The 16,393-nt window shown below is 46.3% G+C and overlaps 5 protein-coding genes across 7 annotated transcripts; 2 read left to right on the top strand and 3 right to left on the bottom strand.

Moving 5' to 3' along the window:
- The first annotated feature begins 3,115 nt into the window (after positions 1 to 3,115).
- On the top strand, positions 3,116 to 4,356 carry PV09_09545. 2 transcript variants are annotated; one of them, XM_016363620.1, is made up of 3 exons: positions 3,116 to 3,564; positions 3,616 to 4,068; positions 4,123 to 4,356. In XM_016363620.1, exons 1-2 carry the CDS (start codon positions 3,562 to 3,564, stop codon positions 4,006 to 4,008), a joined length of 396 nt encoding a protein of 131 aa, XP_016208561.1. In that variant the 5' UTR covers positions 3,116 to 3,561; the 3' UTR covers positions 4,009 to 4,068; positions 4,123 to 4,356. The 2 variants fall into 2 exon arrangements, with proteins under 2 accessions (XP_016208561.1, XP_016208560.1); XM_016363619.1 differs by having other exon boundaries at positions 3,616 to 4,356.
- On the bottom strand, positions 3,789 to 5,336 carry PV09_09544. 2 transcript variants are annotated; one of them, XM_016363618.1, is made up of 2 exons: positions 4,073 to 5,336; positions 3,789 to 4,008 (listed from the first exon to the last, which is right to left on the bottom strand). In XM_016363618.1, the coding sequence occupies exon 1, from the start codon at positions 4,748 to 4,750 to the stop codon at positions 4,439 to 4,441; it is 312 nt and encodes a 103-aa protein (XP_016208559.1). In that variant the 5' UTR covers positions 4,751 to 5,336; the 3' UTR covers positions 3,789 to 4,008; positions 4,073 to 4,438. The 2 variants fall into 2 exon arrangements, with proteins under 2 accessions (XP_016208559.1, XP_016208558.1); XM_016363617.1 differs by having other exon boundaries at positions 3,789 to 4,796; positions 4,856 to 5,336.
- Positions 5,337 to 5,916: 580 nt separating this feature from the next.
- Positions 5,917 to 6,357, top strand: PV09_09543 (uncharacterized protein; the record flags this gene model as incomplete). Its single annotated transcript, XM_016363616.1, has 1 exon — positions 5,917 to 6,357. The coding sequence occupies one exon, from the start codon at positions 5,917 to 5,919 to the stop codon at positions 6,355 to 6,357; it is 441 nt and encodes a 146-aa protein (XP_016208557.1).
- A 970-nt stretch (positions 6,358 to 7,327) lies between these two features.
- PV09_09542 (uncharacterized protein) lies at positions 7,328 to 9,244 on the bottom strand. The gene is made up of 3 exons (XM_016363615.1): positions 9,202 to 9,244; positions 8,945 to 9,148; positions 7,328 to 8,857 (listed from the first exon to the last, which is right to left on the bottom strand). The coding sequence occupies exons 2-3, from the start codon at positions 9,120 to 9,122 to the stop codon at positions 7,404 to 7,406; spliced, it is 1,632 nt and encodes a 543-aa protein (XP_016208556.1). The 5' UTR covers positions 9,123 to 9,148; positions 9,202 to 9,244; the 3' UTR covers positions 7,328 to 7,403.
- Positions 9,245 to 15,597: 6,353 nt separating this feature from the next.
- Positions 15,598 to 16,374, bottom strand: PV09_09541 (uncharacterized protein; the record flags this gene model as incomplete). The annotated part of the gene is made up of 2 exons (XM_016363614.1): positions 15,598 to 15,869; positions 16,110 to 16,374. 2 exons carry the CDS (start codon positions 16,372 to 16,374, stop codon positions 15,598 to 15,600), a joined length of 537 nt encoding a protein of 178 aa, XP_016208555.1.
- Between the last annotated feature and the right edge of the window lie 19 nt (positions 16,375 to 16,393).

The raw sequence follows: 16,393 nt of genomic DNA, 5'->3' as shown, positions 1-16,393 counted from the left end.
TAAGGTGATATAGGAGTCGGTATATCCGCTCTCGGAGCACGCATAATGCCATCCAGGAGTGGGATGTGTCACCCAATTGGCTCTGTGAGTCGACGAGGGCCAGATTATCATCGGGTTCAAATACCTACCGTCGCCACTTACACATTCGATGGCTGTTATCGTTGTGCGCTTGACACGGGCGACTCTATAGCCTCGCTTGTTATCCTTGCCAACAAGCACTTTAACAGAATTAAGCTTAGAAAGCATGATGCCAGTCTCATCCATGTTGTACACATTCTCTTGACGCACGGCCGGATCTGATAGCACTATTTCGATCGCGTTGAACCAGTGCACGACCTTGTCGTATATGTCATAACGCTTCCAGTCTAGTGCTCCACTTCTGCTAGCCGTAAGTTCGGCATGCCGTTTATAGAAAAACTGAGGCCAATTCCTGTATGGAAGATCGCTTGGTCTGTCCGCTGGAGGTCGCTGGCAGGCGAGACCGAAGGCTATCGAACGTATACACTTCATTTGGACAGGGCGCCCAAGAGCATCCTGGTGTACCAGAAACTTAATGAGGGCTTTCTCTTCCCATGGGTAGAGATAACGCTGGCCCTCGGCTTTCTTTTCCCGGGAACGTCGCCCGCGTGCACGATGCTGGAGGGTAGTACGAGCGACACCGGTATGATCTGCTCGGCTACGAAATGATTTGCTCACGCCTTCCGGAAGCTGTTGTGCCAGTGCCAGACTAGCTTTATCCATGCTAGGCTACTAGGAGAAGGAAGTAAGAAAAAGCGCGCGGAGGAGTAGAATGTGGAGGAGTAGAGTGTGAAGCGCGGAGGAGAGAGCGCGAAGGAAAGGCGCACCTTGGGGGGACTGAGCCAGACCCCGAAAACAGGACATATTTTTAGCTCCTAAGCGTCTACCTTGACCGCAAACCACTAACGTAAGTCCAAGCATCCGCTAGGAACGTTCTACAGTGATAGAAAGGTAGCCATCTCTCTCAAGCAGGAGTTGGAGGATCAAAGATCGAGCCTCGAGATATGAGAACGCCACACGGGAATGTCGCTGTCCCTCAATCCGCAGTTATCGCGTGGAGAGGCTGCAGCCTCCTGGGTGCTGGTAGGGCGAGGGGCGCTTGCATGGAAGCTTCTAGAGCTTCTATAGTGCGCCACAATGGGTATAGAATAAATCGAAACGTACGAGAGCGTTAGTTATTATATATTCAGTACGTGGTTAAGTAGCGCTTACTGATGAGTGCCAAGAGGCGTTAATTAGCCCCGCATCCTGCAGGGCCCCCTCCTCCACCTTCCAACCCCTGGTATAAAGGTTGCCTTAAGTAGGCTGTTTCTAAATTTTGGATCCATATTGTTATCCATAATAGAATTTCCTCAACAGCACGTCGATCTTCGGAAAAAATCCTCCAGGTCCGACTTAGCAGGGGGGAGAAATTGGAATGGCGATTGCGGGCGTCATCGAAAGGACCGATAGCTTAACCGATATACGCTTGGTTGTGTAATAGAGTGGGATCCTAGAGGAGAAATAACTGAAGACTAGTGACATATTAATGATAGCTTTATATACTTATGAAAGAGAGAAATAAAATGGCCAAACCCCAGATCCGGCTCGTTACACCGGGCGGCTCGCGACGCCGACACCCACATTAGTTCTCTTTCCTTTGTGTCAGCACCATCACCACCACCGTAACTATAGTAAGCTAATATGGACTGGCCCCGGGGCTTTAAAAAATGTAATCCAGATATTATAGCAAAAAAAAACATGCGCTAGGCATGAAGAGATATAATATCTATGAGAAGACCAAACACTGGTTTGAAGTTATCAGTAAGGTGCTTCAGAGACCAGACATCAACCCGGACAATGTCTACAACATGGACGAGACTGGAGTTATGTTGAGTATGCCTGGTTCAGTGAAAGTTCTTATTGGTAAGAAAGATCTGCGATGCTATAACATCTATCCCTACCCTGCCGGACGCCCTAGCTAATTGGACAGGAATTCTATTATTCAACACAGCACACGCTGTAGCGGATTAGGGGCGCATATAATTTCGTATCATAGACAGGAAATGATGCGCTTCCATTCGACTGCCTAAAATCTTGATACCCCACACTCATCCTTTGACAGTAGCATCATATGGCTCGTCCTGCTGGCATGGCTATAATTCGGATAGCTTCGGACGCATGAACTATTCCAAGAAATATGCTAAAATTCACTTATGTTATAGACAGATATCTGTAGAACTTGATTCGAGCACGGGACAGGGCTATTAATAGTGGTCGCTCTGATGTATCGACTCAATACCTCGACTGTAAGAGGATGATGATGATGACGTCCATTTATAGTCCGTTTCAGCTGGTTGGGGCTATGCCAGACTTTCTAAGGCTAGTAAGATGACATGTGTCCTCCTCAAGATACAACGTCTAACCTGTACATTTGTATATGGGCTGAGAACCAAAGCCGACAGTCTCACCCCATAGAAAGAAGAGAAAAGACAAAAACTTTTTTTTCCATTCTGAACCTGGTTCAAGCTAGCCACGGGATGACGCGCCGCCTTAGGGCTGCCTTTGGCTTCAGGGACGAGCGAATCACATCCCTGGGATACCCGTGGCCTCGTGCGCTTCTCGAGCCTTACTGTGGGGAAGACATGATCATAGCGGGACACGATATGAATTGTGAGACATATTCTGGTGACGACCTCGAAGAAGGCCCAAGTTATAGGTGATCGCTGAACGTTCTTCAATAGCGCACGTGACACTACCCAAGCTCATGTTTCTAGAAGTATGGCAGTAATTGCCAGCAGATTGAAGCTGGCCTGAAACAGCCAGGAAGTTCTTCTTCGCCTAAATGCTGGTTTTAGTCTGATTGGGTCCATGAAAGGAGCTCTGAATTCTTCCTCGTCGAGCTCTTTCTTCGCAGCTAAGGTTTGGTCCCGACGCAACACGCTGCAGGCGCTGACATGTCTTATTGGCTTCCGGCGACCATTGACGCGGGAAAGAGGTTGGTGGGGTGGTGGAACAGTGATAATGCAACAAGGCAACACCGGCCACGTGTTTCCAGGCTCCGCTAGGCAGCACTTCAACCCCAGAACTACACTCCGCATCCTCCTCAGTCTTGCTTTACTCAACCCCATCACTTAAACTTCTTGTGCAAGATGTACGAATATGAGTGCGAGACCTGTCCGGCCACGTTCTACTGGGAAAGCGAGTGCGAGCAGCACATGAATGACTATAACCATTGGCCCGAATGCGAAACCTGCACTCGTACTTTCTGCACCCAACGTGCTTGCGATCAACACATGAATGGCAGCCGACCAGCACATGACGGCTCTTGGGCATTGGACTCCGAAGATTCCCTGCGAAGCATGCAGAAAGGTTCCATACCCAGAACGCAGCGAATCAGCATATGAATGACTTGGGACATTGGGCTCCGAACATTCCTTGTGAAACATGCGAAAAGAAGTTCCATACACAGACCGCAGCGAATCAGCACATGGAGCAGCTTGCTCACTACAAGGCTTATTGTAAAGCCTGTAAAAAACAATTTCAGACTGAGAACAACTTGAAATGGTGAGAGTCCCAAAGCTTGTATGTATTCGATACTAAGAGACCTGAGTACAGCACCTCAACTCAGAGATTCACCGAGGCACCAAGGTCCCATGCCCGTTCTGCAAGGAAAACTACACAACTGCTAGTGGCCTCACTCACCACCTCGAGACAGGGTCATGCACGCATGCTCCTAAGCTCAATCGAGATTCTATACTTCGTATGATTCGCGAGCGTGATCAGCACGGTACCATCACCAAGAAGCAAATTGAATGGCATCAGGATGAAAACGTCAAATACTCCGCTACCAAGCATGCATTTAATGGTTCTCATTGGGAGTGCTATCTGTGCCACAAGACCTTTAACACTAATAATGCTCTAAATGCGCATCTTAGTTCCCCAGTGCATAAGCAGAAGGTGTATCATTTCCCGAACTCGAACGCGAAGTGTGGGAAGGAGTTTGTTTAACTTGCTGGATTATTTAACCATCTGGAAAGTGAGACATGTGCCTTTATAAGGTTTGAGAACGTACAGCAACGGGTGAGATCTGTTCTTCAAGGCAGGAAGCTGATTACGTTCTAGCAATGTCGTTGTGTTCCGGCCAGCCTTCAGTGCTATTCAGGATAGAAATTGTTAAGTTAAGGTGGAAATTGACGGCATTAACAAAGTGCAAGCAACCTTCACACGGAGGAGGATTCTCGTTTGGCCGAGAAAGACTGGCAGCTTGTAATTTTGGGATAGGAGAGGTTCTGTACTCAGGATCAGTTACTATACATTACAGTATCTATGTACGAGCAAATAGGAAGAAACTTTTACGCGATCATTAAGTAAAAGCCAACCCCAAGTACCAGTTGTTGTGATCATGCTAGCATGCCTCTTTCACTGCATATATGTTCGATTATAGCGCAATGACCCTTTTAGGGTCAAAACTACGCATTTTCTTCTGTCCTCTCTTCTTCTGTCCTTTCTTTAAGGGAGCATTCTCTTTCGCTGGATCAAGTACGTATCCCCTCGGATTCAAGACAATGTAAGTTCCACTCCGTGTAAAGGCTGTGTTGTAATGTGTATGTCCGAACACCCATGTATGTACTCTACTCCAACCATCATTATCGTTATCGAGTATGTCAGTAGCGAAGGCCGAATTGCAATTCGATGCTGCATGCTCTGGATGGGAAGTACCCTCAATGCATGGCGCATAATGTGTCACCATGAGGATCCGTCTCCTTTCATTGTCTCCCGATTTCTCTCGAGTGATGCTGACCTCTGCAGTTAGCCATTCGGCATCGCGTTGATGAGCGAGATTATGCTGGTGTACATCCCACCCGACAATCCGCCTAAAGTCATTGAAGGAAGCTGTCACGATGTCTTCTGCCTCCCGAGGAATAGCAGATCATAGTGTGCATCCCAGAATGATTACACCAAGCTCCGCAAGATCATGCCTTGTCCGATGTAGAAGAATAACTTTACTGCAAAGCGCCTGCTCTCTTGCTAGCTTCTGGGCTCGTTCTAGTCCATCTTCAAGTGTAAGGCCGTAAAACTCGTGGTTTCAAAGGACAAGAAAGATCGATAGAAACTGGCTGACATGACGGGTGAGAAAGGCCAGGTAACCTTCATAATCTAGCAGACGGCCTATATCACCAGCAAGGATCAAGTATGGTGCGCAAGGCGGAATTTGGTAAGTGTCGTATTGCTGTCCAACTTCAAGGTGGAGATCGGAAAGGATTTGGAACTGCGTGCCTCGTGAAAGCCAGCTGAAAAGGCGCCTTGCGCATTGCATTGTTGATTTCTGGGTCGAGGATCTGCCTGAACACGGTCGCAACGATGCAACAACTTTGGGAAGGACCATTGCCAAGGATGGGGTTGGTCAAAGCGTTCGGGGGATCTGGAAAGCCTACATTATCGGTCCACCTATGACCAAAGCCAGCATTGCAGCACGTATAAGACTTTCGCTGACCTGCACACAGTGCTCAATGGAAGAGCAAATCCGAAGACTGACATCACTACTTAAGAGTGGTATAACGTCTTGCTTTGTCGGCGAGCTCGCTCTTCAGTATTACAATGTGCCCCGTGTTGTTCATGTATGCCAGCCCGTTTAAGCTCGCTCCAGTTGCAACACTGACTAACCGTATGACGAAGGATCTAGAAATATGCGTCCCAATAACACAACTACAAAACACCGCGGCATACCTCACCTCTACCGGCCTATACGAAACCGAAGAGCTTAAAGAGTTCAACTGTTATACGGAATACAAGCGCGGCTACCCGAGGCTGCGGTCGGTTGCGCTAGATCCTTCGCTTACGGTGGTCATTCGATGATATCTCTCGGGGGCTAAATCCACTGGATATGGTTATCATTCCCAGTACAGAACTTGCGACATGCCTCCATCTCAGTCCTCAAATTTCCGACTCCCTTCCTACATCTTCAATAAGGCATTGAGCTGGCCGCGGCTGCCATCGCTGTTCCTGGGACTTTGTCAGATATATCTTAATACTAATGACGCCGTTGCAAGGATTGGCGCTGAGCAGCTGGTTGACGGGATGAATCTCAGCAAGGAATGGTGTGACATGAATCTTCTCCAGGCTGGTCAGGAAGTTTTAAAACTTGCTTACATATTGGTACAAGAGAACGCGGGAAGAATGGATCCATTTTCTGGAAACAAAATCACATGTTACATACATAGCGAGCATGATGCGCAGCTACTACGTGAACTTCCGGGCGCATCGTTCAGGACGGCGCCAAAGCCGGCGCTAAGGACGATGCCCAATTGCGACGCATGGCAAGATCTTGGGCGCCTTCCTGTCAACATCTCTGTGTGAATGAATTATAAACACTGTTCTACTTAACCTTTTTCCTCTATTTCCTCTTTGTGAAGAGAACCACTATCTACGTAATCAACGATGACAAATCACGCTCGTATGAATGATGCTGCTATTGCGCTCTCCCGTGTGCTCATGAAGTATTGGGCCAATGGGCAGTGGAATCGAAGGCAGTAGTTGAATCTCGGGACAAAGGACAGGCGAATATCCATTGAATGAGACGTGACCATTCCATAGAAACTGCACAGGGTGATAATGCCGACATACGATTATCATTAGGATCATTCCTTATTGCGTAGTGACGACGTGGGCTTAACAGCAAGGTCGGCTCACAGCGCGAATCCGCCCCGCCCTGTAAGCATTAGAACTAGTGCCTGACGCACAGTCAGATGAGCACAGCCACAGTTCTCCAAGGTCCCAGCTTGGCATTTGATTACCTCAGCAGGTCTGTTTCGTAAGTTAACGTTAGCAGTATCCCGCTCCTTACCTGGGCGCTCGCCGCTGGTTTTGCAGCTTGCACAAAGGGGTATCAAGTCGCCATCGAAAAGAGCAACCACTATTGACAGCCCATCTCCACGCTCTGATTAAGCTCTATAGCTAGCTAGTTGTAATATTAAGTATTTTTCGGGATGATTTTTCAACCGCTTCCTGCGCCCGAAGCTGTCCGAATAAATGCTATACCTGCAGGAAAGGATAGATCGTTGTCCTACAGACTAAGTAGAAGAGACTAGTAAAAGATATTTAGCATAAATAAAGCGCATACATTAATATCCCTATACCGAGATTATCTGCGCTGCTAGCTCGCTACATAGTATGTTGTGTTAGATAATAGAATTCTTGTTCGATCACGCAGGGTGTTCGACCACGCAGGTATAGACGTTATAAGACGAGATTATTTGAAGGCCGCCGGCACGACTGTAATTCTGTCGGAATTCGGGAAGGACAAAGTTCAGTAGTTTGTTCTTTAGGATTTTGTTTTGACTTGGCAATGTGAATTGAGATAGTTAGATGCGCCCAGATATATCCTATTACTTCACCATATACTCCTACTGCAACGGAACCACCCCAAACGTTAGAATAATAGCACCGACTGTGTGGTATGCAATATATGGCAAGGCCATGCTTAAGCGACCGTAAGCGATTGAAAATCGGTACAGCTTGTCGATGCCATTCTTGGAGGTAAGGATCTCACCCGCCCGTCCGAGGAGAGCATCAGACCTCTCGTCAAAATCATGTCCCCAGCCAGGCTTCTTGTCACTGGACAGGAGCTGGGCGTGCCACAGAGAGTTGATCTCATGGACGATCTTTCCGAGCTCGCCTTGAACACCCAGATTCTGTTTCCCCTGCGGCTGTCCTTCGCGCTTTTCAATTATTTCGAAGTACTCTCTAAAGAAATTGTTGCGCTTCGAATCGGAGAGTGCTGTCTGATTGATAGCTCTCTTGAGCGCATTGACGAGGGGTTCGTCAAGACCAGCTTCAGTAATCTGATCCTTTGCTTGATCGTAAATTTGCCATGTCCAGTCCCAAAACTTGGGATAATTCGCAATGTATGCTTCCAAGATCTCGAAGATCTTTCGGTGTCGGGCACGACAGAAACTGTACGGTGGAGATGTGGCGGCGATGCGGCCATCCTCTCGACCGCCGAATCGAGCGCGCTTGTGGCCGCGGAAGAGCTCACATAACATGCCAGAGAGAACCGTAGACATTGTTGCAATCGAATTTTCGATATTCTGACCATTGGGGTATAATAGGCGGAGCAGATTGCGAGTCTCTCCCGTCAGTATATCGGTGTGAAAATCCATGACGTCGTTTGGTACTGCGGATCCGATAAGGGAATCCATTCCAGGGCCGTCAAGATAAGTTGCACCATCACTACACATATAGGCACACCCGATTGTGTCAAAGCCACGGACAGCTATCAGGATGTCGGGATTCATGTTGGTGACGATATATGAATGGTGAGGTGCAGTGAACTCTCTGGCATGTTCGGTGTTGTTCACGGCCTGAAGGTAAGCAAGAGCAACGCGCCAGAAAGACCGATCTTTTCCCGAGTGTTTATCCTCAAGACGAGGGACAGCAGCGCGAGCATTTTGCTCAAAAGTTGCAAACCGTTCACTCCATTTGGTTTTCCCTTTGAGCCAGTCGACACCTGTGAGAGTGGCGTAAACATAATTCTCTTGTGCCGTAAGTGTCTCTAAGCCAAAAGACTGACACATCATGAGATAGAAGGGAAATATAGAAATGATGGGAGGGTCGCAAACCAAACCGGTGAGGAGCTTGCCCCAGGGTGCTAAATGGTCATCGCGACCTGCGCGAGAGGAGTGGTACTCGAACTCCTGATTCCTCACATTGCCATTCTTAGTAGCAGCAATTAGAATCTCACCAGCAGCCTCCAGGCTGATTTGATAAATCAATTCAAGCAGATTGAGATCATGGAACCCTGTGCTATTTGCGCGCTCTTTCTCTAGCACCTGATGGAATTCTGCGGAGAAGGGTTGAACTAGTTTCACGGCATCGTCAGAGGGTATGTAAGTGGCAAAGGCTGAAGCAACCCATCTGGTAAGCTCGGAAGTAAGAGGATATTCACCAATCTTATGCTCAAGTTCGTCAGCGACCCTTGGGGCTTGGAGCTTTTGCTCTCTTCTGCTCCAGCTGCGACAAATGAAGGGTTTCCGGTTGAAGAAATCTTTCGAAACGCTTAAGTCAGGAAGAGGATGAAGATTTCCAAACTTCATGGAGGTCATGGCGACGCCTGTATACTGCATCTTGCGAATATTTATTGGGGCTGTTGCTGTCATTGGTTAGCACTTTGAAAGAAGGCAGCGGCCAAAAAATTTAAATTACAATATCTTATCCTTGGTTACGTTGATAAATCAACAAATTGCGTCTTTCAAGGCTCTTATATGATCCTCGCTAACCTTGATATGCAACCTTGTAGCAAAGCAAGGTAGATTCATGCAGGTAGCAGTAGCATCCGGATTTGGGCCTTCAGCAAAATGACATACTTCATTTTGAGCAAGCATCCCATGTACGTATGACCTGATGCAATTGATTGAAAAAATATTGCTAAAAAAGAATTCCTTTGGAATCTGTTTTAACGTCAGCTCCGTCAAGTCCTCTCCATCCATCATACGGTAACGAGAATTAGCACTACCACACATTTTCCTGCTTGCCCCTCTCCCCATTTCGAATCTGATTTTCAACAAATTTAGCGAATCTAGGCCACGTTATCTTCGCCGGGCATATGTATGAGAAAATAATGGCTGAATACGTGTAGGATTTGATCAAATCAATCGAATCATCTAATCCGTCCTTGTCGAACCGCCAAGAAAATGGCTTGATCAGGCTCGGGAGAGTGAGGAAGCGGACGAACGCCATTCTAGCTGCTCAATTGGTGGTGGCGTGGGCGCTTTTGGATCAAATGACAGGAAGCCAGCACTCTTGAATCCATATCCTACATCATCTGGTCGTAATGCCTGAATGAATGCTTGCTTGAAGGCAGGAAAGAATTCAAGCACTGTCATGTGATGAATGAAAGCTTTCATCACCTGCTGAATCTGATGACTACATGTCTGTTTTAATGGTCCAAAGCAGACTATATCCAGCGGTTGTTAAAGATGTGATGAGTGCGGATGCATACAGAGGGTGAAAATCTTTTGCTCCTGACAAAAGAGCTTGAATTCAAGTGATTCATGGCCCTCAAGGCCATCAAGGATAAGCAGCCTACGTGTACCTTGTGTACAATCCTTTGTATGCTGATCAAGATGCTTCAACCATGCCAATCCTAGCATATTGGTGGTCCATCCCATTCTCGCTGACAGCGATCATCCAATTAGGAGGAAGACCGTCCTTGTACCCTGCCGAAAGGTGGTTGCTACCAGAGCAGATGATGAATGGTGGTAATGCCCAACCTTGAGCACCAAATGACAGTGACCATGCGCGATGGCCAGGCTGTATAGCCTTTGAACTATGGCGTCTTTCAAATATAGTAACCCTTAGCTGTTGCAATCACCACAAACTTGAATCCCGCTTCAAAAAAATTTTTAGATGTCGATGTCACTGATGCCAAGCTTGCTGGTTGTATTGCGCACAAGCTCAAACCAAGGGCCGATGATCGGTGAATCCTCCTATAAAGCTATAACATCTCCCCCTAGGTTACGGGACGCCCTCTATAACGGGACAAATCGCTGCTACTTTGACTTCTTCACAATCCATATTTCGCAAATACCATTATCTCTTCATAAATATAGCTCGTTCATATACTTTTCCTGATTCTAAACACTCGCAGCATGTCTGATTCGAAAATTACATTAGTATCTATTCTCTCCTCGACTGCTCTCAAAGGAAGCTCTTTTTATAGCTTAGGACAAATCTTCTGTCCTATCACCACTATCAGCTTCAAATGATTTTAAGGTATATGGACAGTCTTTATCATAGTCTTATAGTCCTATATCCAGGCCTAAAATTCGTCACGAACTCTTGATGGTGCTGTTGCGCCGAAAACTTATGCAGCTTCCCCGCTAATCGCACTGAGGGGCTAGCCTAAGCTAGGCAGTGCTTGAGATTGCTGATGTGCAGCTCTCAGGGAAGCAAAAGGAAGTGAAAATGTAATGTAGATGGATGTATTTTGATGAAAATGTATTCTTATAGTAATAACATATATTGTTGTACATCTTTTGGTTTGATTTGATTTGATTTGATTTGATTTGATTTTTCATTTACCCTGACCCATCCTAGTAAGGATATGCAGGCTACATACGAGTCGTGTGATCTATTTACATTCCTCTTTACGGTTCTATTTCCTGAAGTTTTGTTCCTACTTAGAGTTGTCTCTTTATAGTAACCTTGTCTCTCATCCTATTTATAGCGTAAACATAACCTAGCTTTAGTATCAAAGGTCTCTATTGCGGAACCTTCCAGACTTTTCAGCAAATTCAAGTATAGCATGTAGCTCTCCATCTGCTATATCTTCCGAAATCAAAGACAATAGGCTGTTAAGACAGGGTCCTATCCGCCTCCGCAGTCGTTGTTATAGTCCTTATAGAGTAGGACAGTCAAGAAACACATGTGCCAGTGTCTCTCTCGCTCCACATTCGCAGTTATCATCCTAGGTTTTACCAAACCTCTTCCTATAGCTCTTTAGCTATAAGTGGCCTGTATATAGTTGAGCTAGTAGGTTTGCTTGAGGGCACGTTTTCGTGTCATAGATCTTGCGCACGTGTTTTCCTGGTAAGGAAGGGTCAATTTTGCGGAGATGTTCGCCCTTTGGCGAGCTTTTCCATTCTTCTCTCTATTGCCGTTGTATCAGATCTTTGACCAGCTTCTTCTATGCGGAGAGGAGTGGGGCGAAGTGGTGTTCTAGTGGCCTTTCCACAGCTTCCTTGGCTTCCTCGTCCGCGAGCTCATTTCCCTGGATGCCCTTATACCCTGGGATCCAGGTAAGGTGTATGTCGATACCGCATCCCTTGCTAAGGCGTTTGGCTTCTATATTAATCCTTTAAGTGATATACTGCGCCGTCCGCGCCTATAGGTTAGCTATTGCTTATAGTGCTGCCTTAGAGTCACTTAGGATAGTGTAATGGTTTTGTGTTAGCTTCTATATAGCTGAATTCCAACTGTAGTCCCTGCGGATCATATATAGTGCGAAGAATATTACAATCAGTTCAGCAGCAAAAATATTCCATCCGCTTTTCGAGCCTACGCCGACGTAAACCTTATGCTTGATATTTTGCTTAGGTCCTAGTGTAATTGCTGCTGCGCCAAGTTCCCTATCTTTTCCTGAGCCATCTGTGAATATTACTGAATCAGGATTAGCTAAGACCAGCAACATGGCCATTATTTTAGCTTCTTCTCTGCTGCGTGTTATTTTTATTGTTGCAAATAGTGTTCGTCGCTATGGAGGGGGTGGTGCTAGGTTAATAATTTCAAGTTTCTATAACAGCCTGTTCTCTGTCGCTGTAGCTATTATAAGTATAAGTGGGCTTTGCATTATACTGCAGGTTGGGGCTGGCGCGGTCGGATGGACAAGCGGCCAGATTGGGTGGTTAGTGGGCAGTGTCTTAAGTTTGCCTAGGACATTTAACACCCTTTGTCTAAGTCTAAGGTGTGTTGGGAGAAGGTTTGATTCGATCTTGAGCGCGTCAGTGGAAACTGTGCGGAACGCTGAGATGGATTTGATCGCTGCTATGCGTTAGATCTTCCAGAGCGCTATTGTCTGCTATACTCTTCCTTGTCTATACCACACTGTTGAGGCGTAGTCGAGTTTAGGTAACACGCATGTCTGGTATAGCTGCCGCATTTGTTTTGGCCTTAGGTGACGAAGTCGGCTTATGCCTATACATGTGATGGTTGCTCGCTTGGATACCCTTTGTGTGTGGGCTCGCCATCTGAGCTCTAAGTTGAAGATAACTCCTAGGAGCTTCACATTGCTAGAGGGGGAGATCTCCTGGCCATTTATGATGATTGAGCTAGTTATTTGCTTGTTTCGGGAACAAGTGAAGTGTATCAACTCTGTTTTCCTAACTTCAAAGGTTGACCCAGTCTGATTAGCCCATTTGTTGATCCTAGGAATATCTTCTGCTTGGAGCTTTTGGGTATTTTCTTTAGCGCTAGGTCTGTAGTGCCAGCGGAAGTAATCGTCAATGAATGCTGATGCACCACATGTATTATCTATAGTTTGGTCTACTAGCTTCTAGTTGTAGATTGTGTATAGAATGGGTGAGATCAGGGACCCCTGTGGTAATCCCGGGTAGGCCAGTAAGTTCTTGTCTGAGCAGTAGCTGTCAAATCTGAAGCTTGCCCATCTGTCTTTCATGAAGCTGTCTATCCACTGTCGTGCTACTGCTGGTATCCCTATTTTATAGAGTATTTGGTTTATGACTAGGTAATTGACGCCATTGAAGGCGCCTTTAACGTCAAGGGCTAACAGTGTCACTACCTTGCTTTATCTCCATGCTTTCCATATTGCGTCAACTAGGATAAGGAGTGCTTGTTCAGTGGATCGCCCAGGCCTGCCTCTAAACTGCGTACTTAGGAGAAGGTTGTGGCACTCTATATAGTATGACATTCTTCTCGCAACTGTTGCTTCTAGGAGTTTGCCTAATATGTTGAGTAGAGAGATGGGCCTATACGCGCTAGGTTGCGTATAGTCTGGCTTCCCTGACTTGCGCTAGACTATAATGGTTGCTATTCTCCATGACCTTAGATGGTGTCCTAGGTAAAGTGCTGCTTCAAATAGGGTAGTGATAATGGGTGATGTATGTTTCTAGGTTTTCTTCCACACAACATATAGTAGCCCGTCATCTCCTGGGGCAGACAAATCCTTTGTTGTGACCAACGCGGCATAGATCTCGCCCTCGGTGATTGGTTCCCAGGGAAGTTCAGCCTATGCTATGTATTTGTTATTAAGGGACATTACTGGTATAGGTGTAGGTAGGAAGAATGATTCTATAAAGAGCTTAGCCTTGTCTTCACTTTTAATTGCTTGCTGCTCCCTATCGCGCAGTGGTGGAATGTTTGCATATTTGGTGCCTGGTTCCGCATATTTCGCGGCCTTCTATAGAAGGTTCCTGTCTGCAACTTGGTCGAGGAAGTCTTTCCAATATGTGGATTTAGCTCATTTAATGGCCTTCGCCCATTCCTTCCTGCGGCCTTGCATTAATACAAATAGTTCTTGGGTGACGTGGTGCTCGCGGCTTAGTCTGGCTATAGATATTTGCTACTTTCGCCGTGCTTTATTGTACTGTTGTTGCTTCTCTTTCAGATCTGGGGTGAACCAATGCTTGGAATATAGGCATGGGTTGGCTAGTGGGGTTTGCTTTTTGACTGCATCTGCTATTATCCTTGTAAAGTGTTCTACTAGCTCATCTAACCGTTCGTTTGTGTCGATGTTGGCGTAGCTTCTAATATATTGCATTATTAGGTCGCCAATGCTGTCCCAGTCTGTCTGCTCATACAAATGGCGTGGTGGTTTTTCCTCTCTCTGCTGTATAGGGAAATTCCATTCTGAAACAATGCCGCGGTGGTCGGATCCGTAGTTTTTATAGTATAAGTGGCACTTTCTAAGTTGACCTGATATATTACTTAAAGTCAGGTCAAGTGTGGTTCTACTCCCTGGCTGAGTCACAGTCCAGCACGTTGGTTTGCCTCGTCGTAGTTGGTGGTATAGGCTGTGTTCCTCCATGAAACTGAGGAGGCTGGCTGCTTCTCCTACTCTATATGGCTGAATGTTGTCACCTCCCTATAGTGGATCTTGCCGATTGAAGTCTCCACCTATTATTAGCTTATAAGCATCTTCTGTGACAGGAGAGTTCTGCGCAATGGTACTATTGATGGCCTCTAGGATGGCTTGCATTTCACCCTCTGCTACTTCGCGGGTGCTCCTAATAGGTGGAATGTAGACTGAGAAGATCATGACTAGCCCTGCTGGTGTGCTAACCAATATTCTAGTTACATCTAGGTTGTTGCACCGTAGTTGTCGATGTGCCGGAGGAGCAAGTCGTTTGTTGATGTATATGAGGCTGCGGCACCGTCCTTCTCTGTCTGAGGTTGGTTGGTATAGCTGCCAATATCAGTGTTGTGTGTGTGTTTTGTAGTATGAGACTGAGGGTTCTTGGATTAGGAGTATGTCAAGCTTCGCTGACTGTATGTTGTTAATTAGGGCTTCTATACATGCTCTGGAGCGTATAGTGTTCAATTGTAATATTTATAGGGTGGTCATTATTGGAAACGTGGAAATCTTATGGCCTGATTAGTGCATTCAGCTGCTTCTGTATGATGTCCTTAGTTATAGTCTACGCATCGAGGTTGAGTTCCCTCTGGGCATTCGCTCTTGTCATGGTCTTCCAGGCAGTATGCACATCTTCTTTGTTCTTTATAATTTCAAGCTAGGTGTCTAATTCTTGCACACCGGTGGCATCTCTTCCTTCTTAGCTTATATGGCTCAACGCTGCCAATATACTGCTTACCAAAGAGAACTCTATTGCGCACTACCCACTTAACTGCACCAGGGCTATCAAACCATATTCCCAGCGAGGCATGCTTTCCAAGGGGTACGTCTTTGCGTTTAAGCCAGGCTATATCCGTGATACGGTAGCCTTTTGAGGTGAGGTCGTTCTCTTCTAGGAGCTTAGTTGCTGCCTCTGTCTTGTCATCTAGTTGGACCTGTTTGGTTGGGGTGCGATAGACTATAATACCATATCAGGGTCTATCAATCTTTGTCTCTGGATAGAGGTCTGCCAACTATTCATTATGTTTCGAGGCTATCTCCTTTAATTTCTCATTTTTAAAGCATATAACATAGCCAAACTTTGTTACGCCTACTCCTGCTATCTCTGTTTCCTTCGTGGTCTCATGCTTTTGTAGGGCTCTGGTGATCCAGTTGGTCGCCTCTTTCACATCCATGTATCTCGTGAACTTTTCCTTTGTGCCTGCATTTATACTCTCCTCCTGTTGCACTAGGGGGGTGGTAATACGCAAGTTGGTAGATCCAATCGCGCTCTGGCTGCTACTTCCTGTGGATTATGAGAGTGGGATACTGGCGGAGCTTGCAATACCGCGTAAGGCAACGGCAGCCCATATAGGCGCTGGTATTTTTACATTCTAGATTGACTTTTCGACTGTGGCTGCCAACCTTTCCTCTGTACCGACCTGCGCATTTTCAAACGCTACAGATAGCTTGTTTGTAACAAAAGAGTTGATCCTTTCCACTAGATTAGTCTCGAAGGTTTCAAGATACTGCTTAACTGTTATACTATTGAAACTGAGGCTATCCTCAGTAATCTTTTCGCACTGTTTGACTCGGTCAATTAGCTCTTCAAACAGGCTCCTGTCAATGCTGATTATCTTTGTTTTGCCCTTAGACTGCTGGCTTTGGACTAGCTTCTGGCACGTTTCTAGGAGGCGGATAGCGGCGTTTGCTCCTGCTTGGTCCTTCTTTTTGGATGTTGTACGTGTCTTCCCCCTGGTGTTCACCCCTTCTGAAGCGCTCACCACCACTATCTCCTCTCCATCCACCATCTTGATGTCCGATGGGGTT

Source organism: Verruconis gallopava, assembly GCF_000836295.1.
Source record: "Verruconis gallopava strain CBS 43764 unplaced genomic scaffold supercont1.77, whole genome shotgun sequence".
Taxonomy (NCBI): Eukaryota; Fungi; Ascomycota; class Dothideomycetes; order Venturiales; family Sympoventuriaceae; genus Verruconis; species Verruconis gallopava.
This window is presented reverse-complemented; position numbering and strand designations above follow the sequence as displayed.